The sequence below is a fragment of the Monodelphis domestica genome, chromosome 1, assembly GCF_027887165.1.
Source record: "Monodelphis domestica isolate mMonDom1 chromosome 1, mMonDom1.pri, whole genome shotgun sequence".
In the NCBI taxonomy this organism is placed as follows: domain Eukaryota; kingdom Metazoa; phylum Chordata; class Mammalia; order Didelphimorphia; family Didelphidae; genus Monodelphis; species Monodelphis domestica.
The window spans coordinates 274698053-274716917 of NC_077227.1; the positions used below are offsets into that span (position 1 = coordinate 274698053).

The following is an 18865-nucleotide window of genomic DNA, read 5'->3' on the forward strand; positions in this document are numbered from 1 at the left end:
ATGATCAAATCCTGACTCTTCCACGTGCCAGCTATGTTACTCTCAGAACCCCAAGGCACTAAGATGATAAGGTACAGGCTAAAATATAAATATAAACCAATACTATAAATTACACAATTGCTGATATGCAATAGTGGTGTTCCCACACTGATGAAATCTCAAATAAATTACAAATGACAAGTCAAGAATAAACCATCACAAAAGCAGCAAGGAACAAGGTGAATGAATAAGAGAAAAAAACCAGTGACAAACATTCCAGAAAGTGAAAATGCCGAATGTATTTTATTCATTCTCTAGACATCTTCCACAGGTCTTACATTCAAAATGTCACAGAAAACATTCTGTGGTCTGATTGGTAGCGATGAAGAAAAAAAAAAAAGAAGCCAAATGTCTTTTTTTTTGGTCATTCATTCTCCTGGACAGTCTTACAATCGCTAGAAATCTTTGATCTGCTGCTAGATGCAGTTAAAGAATCTTCATAAGCTTGTATGATGGGCTTGAGTTGATTAATGATATCCTTGTCTGGAATTTTGATGTTAAAGCCCATCATCTTCATAACAGATTCTCTAAATTCTATGAGCTATGAGAGGAGGAAAAAAGTCACACACACACACACACACAAGAAAAAGTAACATCAGTGGCACAGGATATTTTACATTAGTTTGTTTACTACATTCTCCATACTAGTATTAGCCATAGCCCTAATAGTATCACTTTTTTTTAAATGGATAATTGTAACAGAATCAAACCAGTCATTGGGTTTTTTATTTTTAAATTAAAACCCTGACCTTCTGTCTTACAATCAACACTAAGTATCAGTTCTAAGGTAAAAGAGTTGTAAGAGCTAGGTAATTGGGGTTAAGTGACTTACCTAGGGTCATACAGCTAGGAAGTGTGTTCTCCTGACTCCAAGTCTGGCACACTATCCACTGTGACACCTAGCTGTCCCATCAAAGCAGATTTTTAAATAATTTCCTATAAAAGTGTTCTTTTTGAGTATGAAAAGTCTCCATAAAATGATACTGAATTTTCAAATATATTTGTTAATATCTAATTCAAAATTTATTAGGCATTTACCTCCAAATACCTAATTGCATTATTTTTACTAGAGTAAATATAGTCTGACCCAAAGGTTTTAGTGCAATTTTAAGCTTTAGTAATAAATAATAATAAAATCTTATGAAAATTTAACACTAGCATGTCAAGACAACTTTGGATTTCATACCAACGGATCTACTTTGGAACCTCTGAACTGTTTCTCTTTAATGTTATGGGTGGAGTCCTCCCTCCCTTGATGGGAGATGATGTAGAGGTGCTATGCCACTGATCTATGGATCAAATGGAGACTTCTGACAAGAAGATCCACCTCTAATCCAGACTAGGGTTGGAGTCCCCCAGATCAGAGGGGCCCAGAAAAGGTACATCACCAGGGGCGTACGCTGGACTAGGGAAAGGAAGTAGCTCTTTTTTGCCTCAGAACTATGGAGAGAGAAGGTAGCTAGCTAGGAGAGTGCCAGCATGGGTGAGCACTGACTAGGGAAGCCCTGGCACACACACACACACACAGTTAGACTCTGGGCTTCCCAGAAGAGCACCAGACAACTTGCTCTCTGGCCATGGAGCTGGTCCAGTCAGCTGGAGGAAGAACCTTGCAAAAGGAATAGCTGGTCACATGTTACTGGTGCCTTTTCTTTCTTTGGCCACTTTTTATTATTTACTAAATAATTACAAATTAAAATACAGTCTCCTGAGAATTTTAATCTTAACAAGTTTTAATACTTTTAAACCATACTCAGACTTTTGGTCCTTATGGAGTTTATAGGACAGTAGAGGCTACATGAAACATGCAAAACCAACTATAATCTAATTCTTTATCAAGTTCTGTTGAGTCTAGCCTCACAATTTCCTTTGCATCCTCTTCACTATATTCATGTAAACACCACTTTTATTTAGCCCACCGTCATCATCTCTTAATTTTCAATACTATAATAGATTCTAAATTGGGCTTCTTGCTTCCATTTCCTCCCTCTTCCAATTTACCTTTGACATAAGTACCAAAATAAGTCTTCATAAGGCCAAGAACTGTCCCTATCAATCCCACATTCAAAAATCATCAGCTTCCTTATTGCCTCCCAGCCTGGAATATATCCACTCCTAGCTCCCTCCTATTGGGAATATATCCCATCCAGCTTCACACCTAGTATAGAAATGAGAAATTCAGCTGATGTAGTACTTCCTATAAAAAAAACTTGTTCCCATTTCTTAATACACTCTCTCTTCCAGTTGTCTTATATTTGCTCATCTATCCACATGAGATATCTCCCTGGTAAAATGTAATTTGACCACAGAAAGTGCTTGATAAATTTGTGTTCAATAGCATATACTCTGTAGAACATAATAAGTGCATAAGAACACATAATATAATAAAGCATTTTTCTTTCATCACTGTTGTATTTATTCAAGTAAAAACTATGGCCACAGAGTGGTGTGCCTAACAAATTTTGAATTCAATATTAAGAAGCATATTCAAATACATAACATCATTTTCATATGAGAACAAAACAATTTTCTAGAAAATGCAGTCATATGAGAAGTAAAGAATCCCTGACTAAAAAATAAAAAGGGATTTCCACAGTAATTGGAGACTTCAACTCGCTAAGCAACAAATATAAGAGACTGACTTTTACATGAAATGATGCTAAATTTCAAACAGCCCTTTAGACATTCTTCTTTTTAAAAATGGTTTTCATTAGGAAGAAGAAAAAAAGTACCTGTTTTTCTCGTTTTACTACTTCTTCAAGTGTTTTTTTGACTGTGTATAACTCATTAGTGACAGCTTCTAGCATCTGGTAGGCTTTTTCTTTGTCCTCTTTGGCTTCCAGCTCAGTAAAGTCTAATGTTGTTTTCAAATTCTTTACTTTTTTAGTTGACTTCTCCTTAATCGTTTCAGCCTTTTTTAAAGATTTTTGTAACTTTTCAATGGTTTTGTCCTGTGGGGGTAGGGATAGAATAATTACCACTCAGACAGAATAACTACATGATAGACAAGTTCATGTATCTTCCCCCCAAAATGCTGGGCAAATATAAAAGGGGAGGAAGGGAAAAAATATTTATTAAGTGTCTAATAAGAAGGACATCTAGGTGGCTCAATGGATTTAGAGCCAGGCCTAGAATTGGAGGACCTGTGTTCAAATCTAGTCTCAGATACATCCTAGTTTGGTAACCCTGGACAATTAGGACAACTCCTAATCCCAAATGCCTGGTCTTTATGGATCCTCTGCCTTAGTGTTAATTCTAAGACAAAAACGTAAGGTTTTGTTTTTAAGTGTCTACTAAGAGCAAGACACTGACGTAAGCGCTTTATAAATGTCATCTCATTTGGTCTTCACAACCATCCTAGAAAGTAGGTGTGAATATTGTCCCCATTTTACAGTAAAGGAAACTGAGGCAAGCAGAAGTTAGTGCCAAGGACAGCACAGTTAGTAAAGACTGGATTTCAACTGAGGTCTGGCTCCAGGGGCTAAACTCTATCCATTGCTCCATCTAGTTGCTCACAATCAAGAAAGAAAAAGACAATCACAAATATCATCACTACTGACAATAACAAAAATGGTTGTTAAAGAGTCTACTTCCAGTCAGGAAAAGTATGCAGGGCATTGTGTCCCATACCCAAAATTCAATATAAGTATAAAATGAGGTCTCAGCTTCAAGGATTTTTTAGTCTGTTTCAGCCACACAGAGAAACAAGAAGGAAAGTCTAGCCAGAATGTGGGCCAGTAAACTAGTAAAAAAAAATTTTAATCTTTACCTTCCATCTTAGTGTCAATACTATGTACAGAAGAATGGCAAGGGTTAAGCAATTGGGGGTTAAGTGACTTGCTCAGGGTCACATAGCTAGGAAATACCTGATTTGACCCCAGACATGTCTCTATGTCTGGCTCTCACTCCACTGCATCACTTAGCAAATTTCATTGGCTGATCCATAAGTGTATAATAAGATCCATTAGTCATATAGAACCTTATATTTGTTATCTACTTTAAGCCTTACGACACTATTAGATAAACAGTATAGGTGTGGTTCCCCTGTTTTTCAGATGAGGGAACTGAGGCTCAGAGCCTTTTCTAGCTGGTCATTCAAACACAAGAGTGCTGACTAGCTTTCTATGAATTGTGCCAACTGTCTGAATTGAACAGGAGAATCTGATTTAATATAGAAGTTGACATGGGGAACTGTACAACTGGGATACTCAGAGGAGAACTTAGAGGGGATCCAAAGGAAAACAAAAGATATAGAATTTAGAAAATAATAGTTTGGAAATTTTTCTTTAAAGGAGGGGAATAAAAGGAGACCTGGTTTGTTTTTTAATGAAATTGAGTCGTTTCATTAAGTAAGAAACACGAAAATCCAGGTGGAGTTTCTGAAGCAACCTCACTTATCTCAACTTACTTTAAGGTCACTGACTCTTGTCAGTTGTGTTTTCATGTTTTGATTTGACAATTTCATTTCACTGAGATCTTTCTGAAGTTTCTCCACTTTTTCCTCCAGTCTTAGACTTGTTGGGATCTGCAAACTCTGTTCAATATTCCACAGAATATTTTCTCTTTTTTCTTTCTCTAATTGCCTGAATTTCATTTCCAACTCTTCTGACTGGGAAGTTTTCAATTCATTGTTTTCCCTTTGAGTATATTCCTACATTGAAAAAGAAGTTTGTTTTTTAGTGTCTTAAAATAGTTATTGTTTCTAGGGTTACCCATACTGGAACCGTAGTTGATTAGTAAGTCATTCTTTTAACTGGGAGTTAAATTCATTAACATTAATACAACCAGTACCCACTTAGTTCCAGATTTGTCTCACCTGCCTGGGTTTCCATTTCTTCATTTCTAATATGAGAATCATAATCCAGGATTATTGTGAGGATCATATTTGACAGTATATTAATGTGTTTTAGAACAGAAAAGCCAGATTTTCATCTAAGCTATAGCTTGTTATTGTTTTAGGTTCTGTTTGTAAAAGGCACCTAGTTATTGATATCATATCATTAACTTGAAACAAACCTTTGGTTTGGTTGGAACGAGGTGTTATGTTGTTTCCAACTACACTTCATTTGACCATAGAAGCAATGCTTTTATTACTATTATTATTAAATTTTATTATTGGTGCAGAGTGGGATAGTGGAAAGAGCCCTAGATTTGGAAGAGAATCTGAGTTCAAATTATGGTTTTCACTACTTGCAAGACTGTAGTTCTTTCAATTTGATCACTATGTCAAAGACAGAATCAAGGAATCAAAACTAGACCCGGCTCATGAGTCCAGGCTCTGTCTGGGCTTAAATGGATGAGATACAGTCTAGAAAACATCACAAATCATTTTCTTTTTGGCTCAGGTTGCCTCTCTCCAGTATTGCCCCCAAGGAAATCTTAGGATGGTATTTGAACATAACACACATCTAGGTCTCCACAGATGTGAATAATGGCACTCAAGATAAGAAGCATGTATTTTAGGCATAAGATAACCTTTATTCTACCTCTCAGAAAACATAGAAAAGACTTATTTTGTTGTTCAGTTGTTTCAGTTCTGTCCAACTCTTTGTGCCCCTATTTGGGGTTTTCTTGGCAAAGATACTAGAGTCTTTTGCCATTTCCATCTTCAGCTCACTTGACAGATGAGGAAACTGAGGCAAACAGGGTTACATGCTCAGGTTCATAAAGCTGTAAAATGTCTGAGGCAAGATTTGAACTCAGATCTTCCCTACTCCAGGTCGAGAATTCTATCCATAATGCCAGGTAGCTGCCCTAGAAAGGACTCATAGTAGTCCATAAACAAATTCTACAATTTTCCTCTCTCTCTGATTTTTCCCCAGGCTTGAAATATCCTCTAGATTCATAAAAGAGAATCCTTGTAATGGATTCCCTGTGAGAAGAAATTAACCTGAAATTACTAGTGATGGAATATACTAACATTCCTCTTTTACCCCCAGAAACCCATAGTGAACTTCATAATTATGGCACTACCTGAGGGCTTGACTCTCTCGGATGGGGCTCCTAGACAGACACAACTGCATTGACTATAAAATCAATGTCAATATTAGGGGACAAAATTCATGTCTTTTGCTCTCCCATATTGTGGTATAGATTTTCCACTGCTGCCATGTGTATGACTCTCCTTTCATATCTAAGGCCAGGAAATCACTTCTCTTGATAAAAATCTGGATTGTGGAATCATGGTGCCCAGAAGATTCCTTTTCCTCTCTTATACCTTCTCAAACCACATGATTGAGAGCCCAAGGAGCTATCATGTGCCTTTGCCCTGTGAAAGCAATCACTGGATTCCTGGGGCAATATTGATATCTCCTCCCTCCCCACCTTTAACCCCTCATTGGCCACCAAGAGGACTCAGGTTCTCTCTGTTATGCTGAGCTATTCTCTGGAAAAGGGGAGGGGGGAGAAAAAAATTGAAAACTTCCTTTTTAAACCCTTACCTTCCATCTTGGAGTCAATACTGTGTATTGGTTCCAAGGCAGAAGAGTGGTAAGGGCTAGGCAATGGGGGTCAAGTGACTTGCCCAGGGTCACACCGCTGGGAAGTGACTGAGGCCAGATTTGAACCTAGAACCTCCCATCTCTAGGCCTGGCTCTCAATCCACTGAGCCACCCAGCTGCCCCCTGCCCAATACTTCCTTTAAAGACCAGCACAATGGGATCCCCTTGGAACTCTGACTCCTGATTGGCGAGCAACCAGTTCTCTCAAGTTGACTCTAGAAAAATCAAACTGCTAGATACCACTAAAAGGTTGTCAGTGGGAATACTCAGACCCTCCATAAAAATATAATCAGCCCCAAAGGCCTCCCAGAGATAGCTGGCATTCATATAGTGTTTTAAGATAAGAGCTATACATATATTACTTTAAGTACCAAAAAATAGTACAAATGTTTACTTATGTAACCATCCTAGAAAGGACACTAAAATCATTATTTTTGATAAAAGTCTTTGTTGATTCTGAGTCCAATTGATTTTGGTAGAGGAGAGAGAGAAAGGAAGAAGAAAATGTTATATATTATATATACACATATGTTATATATATATATAATATACATATTATACATAATACACATATATCTATAATGCATACAAAGACATAATATGTATATTATAGGTTTATAATACACAGACTTGTGTGCTATGTATATATACATGTGTGTTTATCATATGTGTGTACGTATAGTATACATATCTTATATGTATATATGAACATGCTTTAAATGTGTGTGTAAATGTGACACATATACATATTCCTAAAATGCAGTGGGAGCTAGCTTCCATTTGCAACAAAATTAAAACTTTTAGATGAGAGTTCACATTCAAAAAACATTTTTTTCTAACCTATAAAACTAAAAATTTTCAAACCAGATCATCTGATTTCTAAAATATTAATTACTCTGGATTAGTTTTCATTACACACTTTGGTTGTTTAAAAAGTAAATTCACCAAGTTTATTGCCATTGAGTTCCCCACTGGAGATCAAGCTTTCAATGGCACCAATTTTGTTCCATTTGCATGGAAAGGCCATTGGCTCATTCGAGTGTCGATGACTCTGTTACAGAGTAAGATTTTATCATCCCCATTGTACAGATGAGTAAACAAACACTGAGAGCTAAAGGTGTTTACTCAAGGTCACCTAACAACCAGTGCATGGAATCCAAATTCAAATTTCATCCTAAGTCTCTGGTTATATTTCATCGTGCTGCCTCTCTTGAATGGAATGAACAACAGCAAGGCAAAGTGGATGACTTATAATTTCTGTGACTGCCCTGTGCCTGGCTGGAGGCAATCCCTCATGTGTTAGCTGGGGGAACCTGCTTCTAGGCATAATGTAGTAGAGGGCCCAGAGAAGCAGGCTCACTAAACATCCACCAAGAAACTGCATCAGGCAGAGTACATTGTGCATGCTCCTGGACTGCCCATCAATTCACCAGGAATACTTTCTGCTCAAAAACGTCTCTCCTGTCTAGTGTCACTATCTGAAATTCCACCATTAGTTATTCTTAAAGGAATTTCTTTTAAAATTACATTAACAGGGGTAGCTGGGTAGCTCAGTGGATTGAAAGCCAGGCCTAGAGATGGGAGGTCCTAGGTTCAAATCTGGCCTCAGACACTTCCCAGCTGTGTGACCTTGAGCAAGTCACTTGACCCCCATTGCCTAGCCCTTACCGCTCTTCTGCCTTGGAACCAATACATAGTATTGATTCCAAGATGGCAGGAAAGGGTTTAAAAATTACGCTAACAACTACATGATAAATTTCCTCCTTTCAAAAATCAAATAAGTTTATAATGAGGGAGAGAATGGACTCTTAAATTCTGCATAAAATTAAGGGCATAGGCACTAACCAGTTTGTTGTCCCTTCCCACTCCACCCTCCAAAAAGTTAAGAATGCTAATAATAATATTATTTTTATACAAAATTGAGAATTGAGGCTATTAATATGATTTTTAACATATGAATTTCCCCTGTCAGATACTTCAAGGAAACCTTACTTTCTTCTTTTCTAAATCCCATCTCTCTTGAAAGGAATCATGAGTGGTTGTTTTCTCTTCAGAGAGCTTCAGGGATTTCTTTTGCTCCAAAAACCTTTCCTCAGCTTGGGATGAATTACACAAAGCTTCTTGGTAAAGCTGATGCAGATGCTCAATCTGCTGAGTTAGTAACCCGATCTCTTCCTGAAGGATATCAGTTCTCTGCAAGTAAATTACAAAAGTGGAATTTGTCTCGATATCTCATATTTGCTACTTACTTTCATGCAAATCCAGTTATTATGTAGAAATATATACATATATATAATTCCATTATGCTGACTCAAAATAAATTCAAAGGCAAGACTTTCCCTCAAGGAAATCTGCCATGTAGATCATTGGTTGAAATGAATAGGAAAGAAGGGAGGTTGATATACAAAAATGGAACACTTTAGTTTTAACTTAATAATGGAATCATCTAATAAATTTTCAGGACACCAGAAAACCCTTCCCAATGAAAGGAGCTAGAATATGAGGCAAAAACTATTTTTTATGTCAAAGACTTCTGCAACATACATTCAATCTAAAATCAACATCCATATTTGTGTGAATGAGAGGTGGAGAAAGAGATAGTTTTTGGTGTGAAGATTTCAGGGTTCTGAGTTATCTGCATTTGGCTATTGATGCAACTATTCTGATGAAATTTAGAAACTGGTTTGGCTTTTTATCAAAGCCTTATTGATACCTCTTTGGTTTTATATATGATAAATGAATCTACAGTTTGAAAATCATCACATATTCACTAGATATACTTCCAGGTGGCTGTAGGTGATCTCCCTTAGAAGTGATACAAGCAACATTATTGGGTTTTAACAAATGTAAACATCCTGAAATGAGAGATAGTAAAGCTGACCTTACAGATTTTTCCTCTTTCCCTTGCGCACTGTTGTGAAATCTCAATAGCAGAAATGAGCTTATGCTTTAAAATGAAGGATAAGCATTGCTTAAAATAGTAATCATTTAGAAACCAATTTAGACCTTACGGGCAGAAAATTTTCAAATGATAATGTCTCTGCTGGTATACTCACATATTTCCAAGATTGTTCATTAGTACTGATTTCTTGTATCCTTTCCTTCACAGCATCCTCTGTAGGTGGTACATTTACATTGGTGTTGCTTAGAAGAATAGCAAGTTGATTGATAAAACTCTGATACTGGTTCTGAGTAGTTTTAGCTTCCCAGTTGAGGGCGATTGGGATTTGGTCTATTGTAGAAATTTGTTTTTCCTTGTGGATCAAATCATGTTGACATTTATCCCAAGCCTTCTGCCCATCTCTCAGTCTCTCTAAGAGAAATAGGTTTTCTCTTTCCAAACTCTTGGCCAGGTTAGCTTCATCCCTGTCCTAAACATGCCAATATTAACAATTATTAACATTAAATTTCTGACTTTCAAACAGAATTATTTCAAAGTCATTCTATTACTCTCTTTAAGGTTAAATAATATGTTTGTAATTTCTCTTTCATTGATTAATTTAATGTTTATTTTTATTTAATTATCTCTTTAATATTTATTTAGTATCTCTTTATCTCTTCTTCTGAATAGAAATATAGTCATAGGCCATGCATAAAGAGTTGGCAGAATTTTCATTTTTAGAGCTGGAAGGGATCTTAGATTTCATCAAATCCAATCCCTTAATTTTAGAGATGAATAATTGGAGGCCCAGAGCAGGTGAGTAGGAAAAACACTAGACTGTGAGTCAAGAGTCTTGATTCTAGGACCTCCTGTCACCTGCCTTAAACAAATCATTTAATCTCCATACTTTTATGCATCTATAAAATGGTAATAAGAATGCTTGTGCTGTAATCTTCATCACATTACTCTAATGGTACAATGATATAATACACATATTAGACCACCATAGTCTCTAAAGCTCTGAAATAAAGGACCATTCAAAGGGCAATGGAGATGAGTATCTGTGGGTATGTGGGCCTGCTGCACATTACAAACAAGGAATTGTGAAGGAGAAGCCAAGTAAAGGACACTGTTAAGGAAATATATAAACAAAAAATAAGATGGACTGGTTGTATGACAAGAATGAAGAATATCTTACAGATAACTAAATGGCATCCTCTATTGATATCCTCATAACATTTGGAGACTCACTTGAGTTTTACCAAATCCTCCTCCAAACAACATTAAAATAACACCTCAAAATTAACTCTGGAGCAGCAGAGCCATTAAAAAGGTAGGAAGAAACAGTTTTCACACCCAAGACAGTTTAGAAGGTTGGCAAGAAACCTCTCTAACTAGGGTGAGGATGGAGCACATTTCAACACAGCATCAGACTATTCAAGAATTGGTGGCTTATGAAACTCTAGCTCACACATGGTAAGCAGGTCAGACAAATGAAAAGAAAAAAAAAAGATTACAGGAAACCCTTCAAAGGAAGAGGGCAGTATTGGTAACCATGGTCTTGGACAAAGTAAAATTAAAGATAGACTTATTTAAAAGAGATAAGATGGGAAACTACATTTTGCTCAAATGTACCATAGACAATGAAGTAATCGGAAAAGATTTTACAGCAAGTTTCTCTGAAAAAGGACTCATTTCTCAAACATATAACATATTTATAAGAATAAATTGCCATTTCCCAACTGATAAATGGCCAAAGGATATGAACAAGCAGTTTTCAAAAGAAATCAAAGCTATCAATAATCATATGAAAAAACATTCTGAATTACTAATAGTTACTAATAATTAGAGAAATTCACACCTATCAGAAATGGCAAATGTTGGAGAGGATGTAGAAAAAAATAGGTATACTAATGAAGTATGGGAGTTCTAAACTGGTTCAACCATTCTGAAGAGCAATCTGGAACTATACCCAAAGGACTATAAAACTGTGCATACCCTTTGATTGAGCAACACAACTACTAGGACACTACCCCAAGAGAACAAGGAAATAGGAAAAAGTTTTATTTTACAAAAAATATTTATAACAGCTCTTTTTATGGCAGCAAAGAACTGAAGATTGAGGGAATATTCATCAATTGGGGTATGTCTGAACAAGTTGTGGCATATCATTGTGACAGATTACTATTATGCTATAAGAAATAATGAGGGAAGCATCTAAGTGGCGTAGTGGTTAGAGAGCCAAGCCTGGAGTTGGGAGGGTCTTAGTTCAAATCAGGCCTCAGACACTTTCTAGCTGTATGACCCTGTGCAAATCATTTAACATCCATTGCCTAGCCCTTACTGCTTTTCTGCCTTGGAAGCAATACATAGTATGGATTCTAAAATGGAAGGTAAGGTATTTTTTTTTAATTTTTAAAATTTAAAATAATTAGGAAAAATTGGTGGCAGGATGTTTTTAGAAGAAGAAAAAATCATTGCAATACCAATAGAAACTGATGAGAGTAGGGCAGCTAGGTGGCTCAGTAGATTGAGAGCCAGGCCTAGAGACAGGATGTCCTGTATTCAACAGAAAGGTACTCTCTACGTGACTCTGGAAAAGTCAGTTAAACCCCATTGCCTTGCCCTTAGAATTCTCTTTTGCCTTAGAACCAATGCATAATATTGATTCTAAAATGGAAGGTAAGAGTTAAAAGAAAAGAAAAAAGAAGAACCAAGAGATTTTTGTGTAATAACAGCAATGTGCAATAAGAGCAATGTTGTAATAATGATCAACTTTCAAAGACTTGCCTACTCTGATCAATACAACAATCCAAGGCAATTCCAAAGGACTTATGCTTTAAAAAATGCTATTTACCTTGAGAGAGAACTGATCTCTTTTTCTCAGTTCATTTTGGTTTTTTATTGTTGTTGTTGTTTTGTGACATGGTTCATATAGAAATGTTTTGCATGATTTTACATTTATAATTGCTATATTGTTTGCCTTCTAAGTGTCCCCTCAGTGGGGGAGTGATAGTTAGGAAGGACACTCAATAAAGTTCCAAGTCCCAGCCCAAGCCAGAAATAAGGTACAGAATCCTACTGGGAGGCAGCCTGTACTGTGTGCCTGATCCATGTAAGCCCAGAGTGAGGCCAGGAGTCCCAGGCCAAGGTTATACTGAGGACATGAATCTCAATTTGAGGCAGTCTGAGGGAAACTCCTGGTCTGTGTAAAACCAGAACTAATTCCCCTCCCATTCCCACCACAAGAAAATCCCTAGGGTGCTGGCCTGTGGGAGCCCTGACCAACCTAGCCCTTACCAAAGTTCAAGTTAGAGCCCCTGATCAGGGCAGTCCACCTTATCCCTGATGTGATCAAGTCCAGAGTAAGACCAAAACCCCTCACCCAAGCCTTAGACTAAACTTTAAGTCCTTGCATAGGATATCTCACAGTGCTCTGAACTCTGCAAGCCATCAGCAATCTCAGGGGGTGATTGAATCAGCAGTGGGAGATGGCTTTCAGACTTCTCAGTCCACAGGCCATCATATCACCTTGGAAGAACTGAAGCTTGCAGAACCAGAAATAGATTTAAGGGTAGCTCTATCAAGGAAGAATGGAAATGTAAGAGAGTGCCCTCTCTAACCTGAAAACAGAGACCATCTTTAAGATAAAATTGAAAGTCAAGAAAAAGGTTAGGGAAATGACAAACATTTTTTAAAAACCTAACAAACCATAGAAAATTTTATAGAGACAAAGAGACTTAGAAGGAGATAGTGAAAGCAAAATGAACGCATGCAAAGATTCAAAAAAAATATAAAAACTGACCTCAGATTCTGGAAAAGCTCAAAAAGGATTTCAAAAATCAAATAAGAGAGGCAAAGGAAAAATGGGGAAGAGAAATGAAAACAATGCAAAAAGAAATGAATCAAATGAAATAAAATGTTCAAAAGCTCATGGAAAAAATTTCTTAAAAATTATAATCGGGCAATTAAAAGCTAATTACTTAATGAGACATGAAGAAACATAAACAAAAGAATGGGGGGGGGGGAACAGAAGAAAGTGTGAAATATCTCATTTAAAAAACAACTGACCTGGAAAATAGATCCAAAATAGACAATTTAAGAATTATTGGACTACCTGAAAGCCATGATCAAAAAAAAAAAAACCATAATACATAATACAAAGCCACCCTAATATTCTTGAACAAGAGAATTAAGTAGAAATTGAAAGAATCCATAGATCACCTCCAGAAAGAAATCCCCAAATCACAACTTCCAAGAATATTATAGTTAAATTCAAGAGCCTCCAAGCCAAGAACAAAATACTATCAACAGCCAGAAAGAAATAATTCAAATGCCATGGAGTTACAGTCAAGATTACACAGGACTTTAGCAGTCTCCATGTTAAAGGATGAGTAGGTATGGAATATGATATTCTAGAAGACTAAAGATCTAGGTATACAACCCAGAATCACATATTCAACAAAAATGAATGTATTCTTTCAGGGGGGGAAATGATCATTTTATATAATAGAAGATTTCCAAGCATTCCTGATGAAAAGACCAGTCCTTAACAAAAAACTATGTCTAAACAAGACCCAAGAGAAACCTAAAAATGTAAATAAGAAAGAGTCATTTTAAGGGGCTCAATAAGGTCAAACTGTATGTATGCCTACATGGAAAGAGGATATTTGTAATTCTTTAAAATTTTTATCATCATTAGGACAAAGGATATGGGAGTAAACTGATTAGGATGACGCAATATTAATATATATGTCAAAAGGATAAAGAAAAGGATTGCACTGAGATAAAAGGGAAAGGAGATGTGGAATGGGGTAAATTATCTCACCTAAAAAGGCGTGAAAAATTATTACAGTGGAGGGAAGGATAAAGGCTATTATAGGCAATGCTTAAACCTCAATTTCATTGTAACTGGCTCAGAGAGGGAATTACAACCATATTCATCTGGATTTAGAATACTATCTGACCCTATAGAGAAGTAAGAGGTGAATAAGACAAAGAAGGGGGCGGTGATAGAAGGGAGGGAGAAGATGGAGGGGATGGTAATATGAGCTCATCCATAAAATGGAAACAGGTAGCAGAGTGGATTAAAAACTAGAATCCTACTATATGTTGTTTACAAGAGATACATTTGAGGCAGGGAGACACACAGAGTAAAAGCAGAATTTGAAGTAAAAAAGCAGGAGTAGTAATCATGATCTCAGACAAAGCTGAAGCAAAAGCAGATCTGATTAAAAGAGATAAGGAAGAAAATTACATCTTACTAAAAAGTATCATAAATAATGAAGTAATATCAGTACTAAATATATATGCACCAAATGGTATAATCTCCAAATTTTTAAAGGAGAAATTGAATGAATTTCAGAAGGCAATAGACAGTAAAACTATACTAGTGAGGGACCTCAATTTCCCCCTTTCAGATCTAGATAAATCAAACCAAAAAATAAATAAGAGATAAGTAAAGGAAGTGAATGAAATCTTACACAATTTAAAACTAATAGACTTCTGGAGAGAATTAAATGGAAAGAGAAAGGAATATAATTTCTTTTCAGCAGTACATAGCTCCTACACAAAAACTGAACATGTATTGGGTCACAAAAACTTCACAACCAAGTGCAGAAAGGCAGAAATAATGCATGCATCCTTTACAAATAATAACAAAATAAAAATTATAATCAATAAGGGTTCATGGAAAGACAAATCAAAAATTAATGGGAAACTAAATAATCTAATGCTAAAAAAGGGTGGGTCAAAGAACAAATCATAGAAACAATAAATATGATTCACAAGCATACAACATATAAAAATTTATGGGATATAACTAAAATGGTATTTAGGGGGAAATTTACATCTCTAAACATGTGAATAAAATAAAGAAACTACAGATTAATGAATTGGGCAAGCCACTCAGAAAAATTAGAAAAAAAATTGACAAATTAAAGACCGAATTGGAAATCCTAAAAATTAAAGGAGAAATTAATAAAATTCAAAGTAAGAGAACCATTGAACTAATAAATAAGACTAGGAGTTGGTTTTATGTAAAAACAAATAAAACAGATAGCACATTGGTTAATTTGATTTTTAAAAGGAAAGAAGAAAATAAAATAATCAATATCAAAAGTGGAAAAAGTGAACTCATCACCAATGAAGAGGAAATGAAAGCAATCATTAGGAACTATTTTGTACAATTATGTAGCAGACCAGGCATGTTAGCATCTGGGAAGTATGATTGATGTATTGATATTGTATCATATATATTCATTTGCCAGATACATGGTCAGATCAGTTAATGATCATTGTATAGACAGTCCAGAGGGCATGAGAATTCCTGAGCCACCACAGAAACGGCATTCCTTTGAAAGGCACATGTCAGGTTAATCGCCACCTCTTTGATCTTGTCATTGTCAATTCAACCAATATTAAGACCCCATGTTACGTATTCATTGATCACCTCCCAATCCACATTCCTAAAACCTCCAATAAATACTGGGGAAGAAGCACTAATTTCTCTCTTACTTCCCTGGATCTTCTGACTTCTCTGTCCTATCTTTTCCTGCTGATCTTTATCTTTCTTCGTGATGCCGTCGCCCCCATGCTTCCTATTAATACTCAGACTCTCTTGTCTATAGAAGGCATCAAGGAGTTCTTACTCCCCATGTGTTTTCTTATTTCTCATGTTTCCCTTTAAATTATTATCCAAGGGAAAACATTAAGGAGATAGCACCTCTCTCCATATTTTTTAACCTTTTGTCTTGGAGTCTTTATTATTCACCTATTTTCTTTAGTCTCCCTTCTCCTTCTCACGTTATTACCCATAGGTAAAACTATATAACAACCGCAGGACAGGTCGTTATAAATTATATGCCAACACATCTGATAGTTTAAGTAAAATGGATGAATATTTTAAAAAATACATATTGCTCAGATTAACAAAAGAGGAAATAGAATACTTAAATAATCCCATCTCAAAAAAAAAAAACAAAGAAAGAAACTGAACACAATATCAGTGAACTCCCTAAGAAAAAATCCCCAGGGACAGATAGATTCACAAGCAAATTCTTTGATCCCAATATACATAAACTGTTTGGGAAAATAAACCAAGAATAAATCCTAACAAATTCCTTTTAGGACACAAATATGGTAATTACCTAATTAAAGAAGAGCAAAAACAGAAAAAGAAAATTATAGACCAATGTCATTAATATATATAGATGAAAAAATTTTAAGTAAAAGACTAGCAAGGAGAATACAGCCATATATCATAAAGATCATTCACTATGACCAGCTGGGATTTATACCAGAAATTCTGGGCTGGCTTAATAGTTAAAAAAACCAACAGCATAATTGACCACAATAACCAAACTAACAGAAATCACATGATTATCTCAAGAAATGCAAAAAAAGTGTTCAACAAATTAGAACATCCATTCCTTATTAGAAACACTAGCAAGCACAGGAACAAATGGGCCATTCCTTAAAATGATAGCTACCTAAAACCATCAGCAAGTATCATCTGCAATGGGAATTAGTTAGAAGTTTTCCCAATAAGATCAAAAGTGAAGCAAGGATGCCCATTATCAACATTATTATTTAATATTGTATTAGAATGCTAGCAGTAGTAATTAGAGAAGAAAAAGAAATTGAAGGGATCAAAGTAAGCAATGAGGAAATCACTCTTTGCAGATGATATGATGGCATACTTACTGCTAGAAAAACAACTAAAAAACTAGGTGAGATACTTTGGCAAATTTGCAGGATATAAAATAATAAATCCACATAAATCATATCAGCATTTATATACATCACCAACAAAGTTCAGAGCCACAAGATAGAGAAATTCCATTTAAAATAACTCTAGACAATATAAAATTCTGTGGAATCTACTTTCCAAGACAAATCCAAAAATTATATGATCACAATTACAAAACACTTTTTCACACAAATAAAGTTAGATCTAAACAATTGGAAAAAATATTAACTGCTCATGGATAGGCTGAGTTAATATAATAAAAATTACAATCTACCTAAATTAACTTACTTAATCAATGCCATCAACCAAACTATCAAATAATTATTTTATTGAACTAGAAGAAATCATAACAAAATTCATCTGGAAGAACAAAACATCAAGAATATCAAAGGAACCAATGAAAATAAATGTGAAGGAAGTGGCCTAGCAGTACCAGATCTCAAACTATACTATAAAGCAGCAAACATCAAAACAGTCTGGTACTAAGAAATAGAATGGTAGATCAATGGAGTAGATTAGATACACAGTATACAGGGGTAAATGATCTTAACAGCCTATTGTTTGATAAATGCAAAGACACCATTTTAGGAATAAGAGAGCTCACTCTTTAATAAAAACTCCTGTGAAAATTGAAAAATAATAGGCAGAAATTATCTATAGTCCAATATCTCACACCCTATACCAAGATATGGTCAAAATGGGTATATTATTTAGATATAGAGTGGTGCCCCTTAACTAAATTAGGGAAACAGAGTAGTTTACCTGGCAGATCTTTGGAGAAGGAAAGAATTTATGACCAAAGAAGAGATAGAGAACATTACAAAATGTAAAATTAATAATTCTGACTATATTAAATTAAAAAGATTTTTGCACAAAGATTAGAAGGAAAACAACAAATTGGGGAAATTTTTTCATAACAAACATCTCTGATAAAGGTTTAATTTCTCAAATTTATAGAGAACTAAGTCAAATTTATAAGAATACAAGCCATTCCCCAATTGACAATAATCAAAGGATATGAAAAAGCAATTTTCAGATGAAGAAATCAAAGCCATTAGTAATCATATGAAAATGCTCTACTTCATTCTTAATTAGAGAAATGCAAATTAAAACAATGCTGAGGTACCACCTCACACCTATCATATTGTACAATATAGCAGTAAAGGAAAGCGATAAATGTTGAAGGAGATGAGGCAAAATTTGGACACTAATGCATTGTTGGTGGAGTTGTGAACTGATCCAACCATTCTGGAGTGCAATTTGGAGCTCTGCCCAAAGGGCTAAAAAACAGTGCATATCCTTTGATTCTGTAATACTACTACTGAATCTGTATCCCAAAAAGATAAATTTCAAAAAGAGAAAAGGATCTACTTATACAGAAATATTTATAGCAGCTCTTTTTGTGGTGACAAAGAATTGGAAATTATGGAGATGTCTATCAATTGGGGAATGGCTGAACAAATTGTGGTACATATTGGTGATGGAATACTATTGTGCTATATATAAGAAATGATAAGCAAGATGATTTCAGAAAAAGCTGGGAAGATCTGCAAGAACTGTGCCGAGTGAAATAAGCAGAACTGGGAGAACATTGTACACAATGAAAATAATTGTACTGTGACAGAGGCTCTTCAGCCTGGCACTTTTTTTTTAGTGCCAGCCTCTGTCACAGTACTATATGATCATCTATGAAAA

The 18865-nt window shown here is 35.5% G+C and overlaps 1 protein-coding gene across 5 annotated transcripts in view; it reads right to left on the reverse strand.

Moving 5' to 3' along the window:
- Nucleotides 1-253: 253 nt before the first annotated feature.
- The window catches only part of LOC100027601 (coiled-coil domain-containing protein 170-like), a 61691-nt gene continuing 43079 nt past the window's right edge, over nt 254-18865 (reverse strand). For 4 of the 5 annotated variants that reach the window (XM_056810877.1, XM_001377815.4, XM_056810876.1 and 1 more), the window contains 5 exons: nt 9596-9910; nt 8532-8732; nt 4448-4690; nt 2772-2990; nt 254-580 (listed from right to left, as the gene is read on the reverse strand). In XM_056810877.1, coding sequence (XP_056666855.1) covers nt 404-580; nt 2772-2990; nt 4448-4690; nt 8532-8732; nt 9596-9910 — 1155 coding nt within the window. In that variant the 3' untranslated portion in view covers nt 254-403. The remainder of the gene's footprint in view (nt 581-2771; nt 2991-4447; nt 4691-8531; nt 8733-9595; nt 9911-18865) is intronic. The other variant, XM_056810878.1, reaches the window with a different exon arrangement.